Source organism: Coenobita brevimanus, chromosome 80, assembly GCF_032717465.1.
Source record: "Coenobita brevimanus isolate Jiangsu-jjx chromosome 80, ASM3271746v2, whole genome shotgun sequence".
Lineage (NCBI taxonomy): Eukaryota > Metazoa > Arthropoda > Malacostraca > Decapoda > Coenobitidae > Coenobita > Coenobita brevimanus.
Window position 1 is genome coordinate 7,524,514 of NC_137033.1, and position 2,318 is coordinate 7,526,831.

The 2,318-nt window shown below is 44.4% G+C and overlaps 1 protein-coding gene across 1 annotated transcript; it reads right to left on the minus strand.

The window, feature by feature from the left end:
- Nucleotides 1-252: 252 nt before the first annotated feature.
- Nucleotides 253-1,773, minus strand: LOC145409220 (uncharacterized). Its single transcript, XM_080279704.1, has one exon. The coding sequence runs from the start codon at nt 1,771-1,773 to the stop codon at nt 253-255; it is 1,521 nt and encodes a 506-aa protein (XP_080135830.1).
- Between the last annotated feature and the right edge of the window lie 545 nt (nt 1,774-2,318).

Below are 2,318 nucleotides of genomic sequence, written 5' to 3' on the forward strand. Positions count from 1 at the left end.
CGTGTGATTGGCAGGAGCCTTAGATGGTCTGAATTTACGCATCAACACCCCAAATTGAGATAAAAACAGTGTGGAACCTCATCTATTTCATTACCTTCAGTAAGCTGTGCAAGAAACAACTTACATTCGGGGTCACTAGACTGTTCCTGAATTAATCTCTCCCTTGTGATAGGGGTGCTACCAAAGTCAAGGAGACCAGAACTAGACTTACTGAGTGTATCATCAAACAATTCCGCAAGGGAAACATCTCCCTCAGGGTGTGTTTTCCTCTGGCTCTACAGCAGGGGTATGTGCGTCCAACAACCTCTGGCTCTGACTACGAGTAACAGCACAAGTTGGGAAGAGATTAGGGTGTTTCAGCTCTAAGTCAGTAGTGTTGTTGATATCAACAGGTTTGTCTGAAACGATGGGGTTAGCAGTAACCTGGGAACCAGCTAAATCATTGCCAATTACTACTGAAATGTTCCTAACGGGGAGGTGATCTACTACAGCTAGTGTTACTGGGCCTGTGACAAACACAGACCGAAGATACACTGAGCAAAGGGGATATCTAGCCTCTCCTGGCAGACCAGACACTAGTACAGTCTCACCTGTATAACAATCAAAATTGGGAACATCTTCCTTTAAAATGAAAGATAGATCAGATCCAGTGTCACGCAACACAACAACAGGAGCCGAGAATCTACTGGACTCATGTTTTGATACTACACCTCTTGAGCAGAATGGTTTAAATGACGGGGGTACTTCAAGGGAATCACCTGAATGTTCACATGGCCCCGAAACAAGTAAATCACTAACCTGTGGGTCACTCACCTCCACTGGTTGGGTGAGTGCACTGGCATGGAGAACTGCATTGCCCTGGGTGGGGCTGTACTTATTGGCCAACTTCCTACAGTCTTTTATGATGTGGCCAGGCTTCTTACAGTATCTACAGAAGAGAGACCTCCTCACGTCTTGATTAACTCCACGAGTCTCCTCACCAGCGCACTCACCAGTGGGATCAAGCTTAAAGGAAGGTCCCTGGGTCTCCGTCAGCTTCTTATTCAGGGGCCGTTCACTTTGTGAAGTGCTGGCTGGCTTATGCGGGGGAGCAGTCAACCTGTACTTGTGGAAGGGTTCATTATTAGTTAGGGAGAAATGATCGGCAGCAATGCCAGCCTCAGATAACGTACATAACCCTTTTTCCTCCACATGTGACCTTACTCTAGCTGGGAGGCAAGATTTCACTTCCTCCAGCACAAACAACTCCAGCAAGCCCTCAACTGTCAAACTAGTCAACTCGCTCTCAACCCATTTTTTACAAAGTCGTTGTTTGCGGCGGATAAATTCTACATAAGTCTGTCCCTCTGTCTTACGGCAGCGGCGGAACTGTTGCCGATAAGCTTCGGGCACTTTCTTGTATGCATGCAATACAGTTTTTTTTACAAAGTAATAATCTTCAATTTGAGTGGCATCCAGTGCGGTAAACACTTCCTGAGCTCTACCAGTAAATGAGCTATGTATTAGCAACACCCACTTATCCTGGGGCCAAGAATGGAGCTCAGCCGACTTCTCAAAATGAGTGAAAAAATCTTCTGGATCCTCCTCATTAAATTTAGGAACAAACTTTAATGCTGCAGCAATTTGGAAGGAATCTGGCTCACACTCAGGCGATGTGGGACTAAGAGAGAGACGGATTCTGTCATTGTCCGCTTTCATCCTCTCAACCTCAAGCCTTTTTTCCTCCAGCTCAATTTTCCTCAAAGCCATCAAATCACTAGGATGTTCCAACATGTTCACTTCTTCCTCACTGAAAATTTCCTCCTCACCATGTGTGCAAGTACTAACTGCTTTATATCATCTTTCTTCAACCTAGGACGAAGCTCAAGCTTATAATAAGCTGCCAGCACTTCCCACTGAACCTTGGTTAACCTAGAAAGAGCAGTCACTGTAGGATTAGAAACAAAATCTTCCAACACAAACATGATGGCGGCGAGAAGGGAAGGACAACGAAAATAAGCTAGCTAGCTAGATAGTGTAATCACTCAAATATCAGTAAACCACTTCACCTAGTGGGACAATAAACCTTCCACACACGGGAACGTAGCGCGCACACACACACACTACAAAAATTACGTGGGGAATACAATGTCACCAGTAAAGTGGGAGTACTAATCTTTGCTGTACGTGGGTATGTAATATTCTCCTAATAGATCCAAGTAAAACAACTGGTATAGTAAATATAACGATAGTGGTGTGTATGGAGCTAAAACAACAAACTCCACAAAACACTATACACCACACTATCAAATAATACAGATCATACAATATACATGACC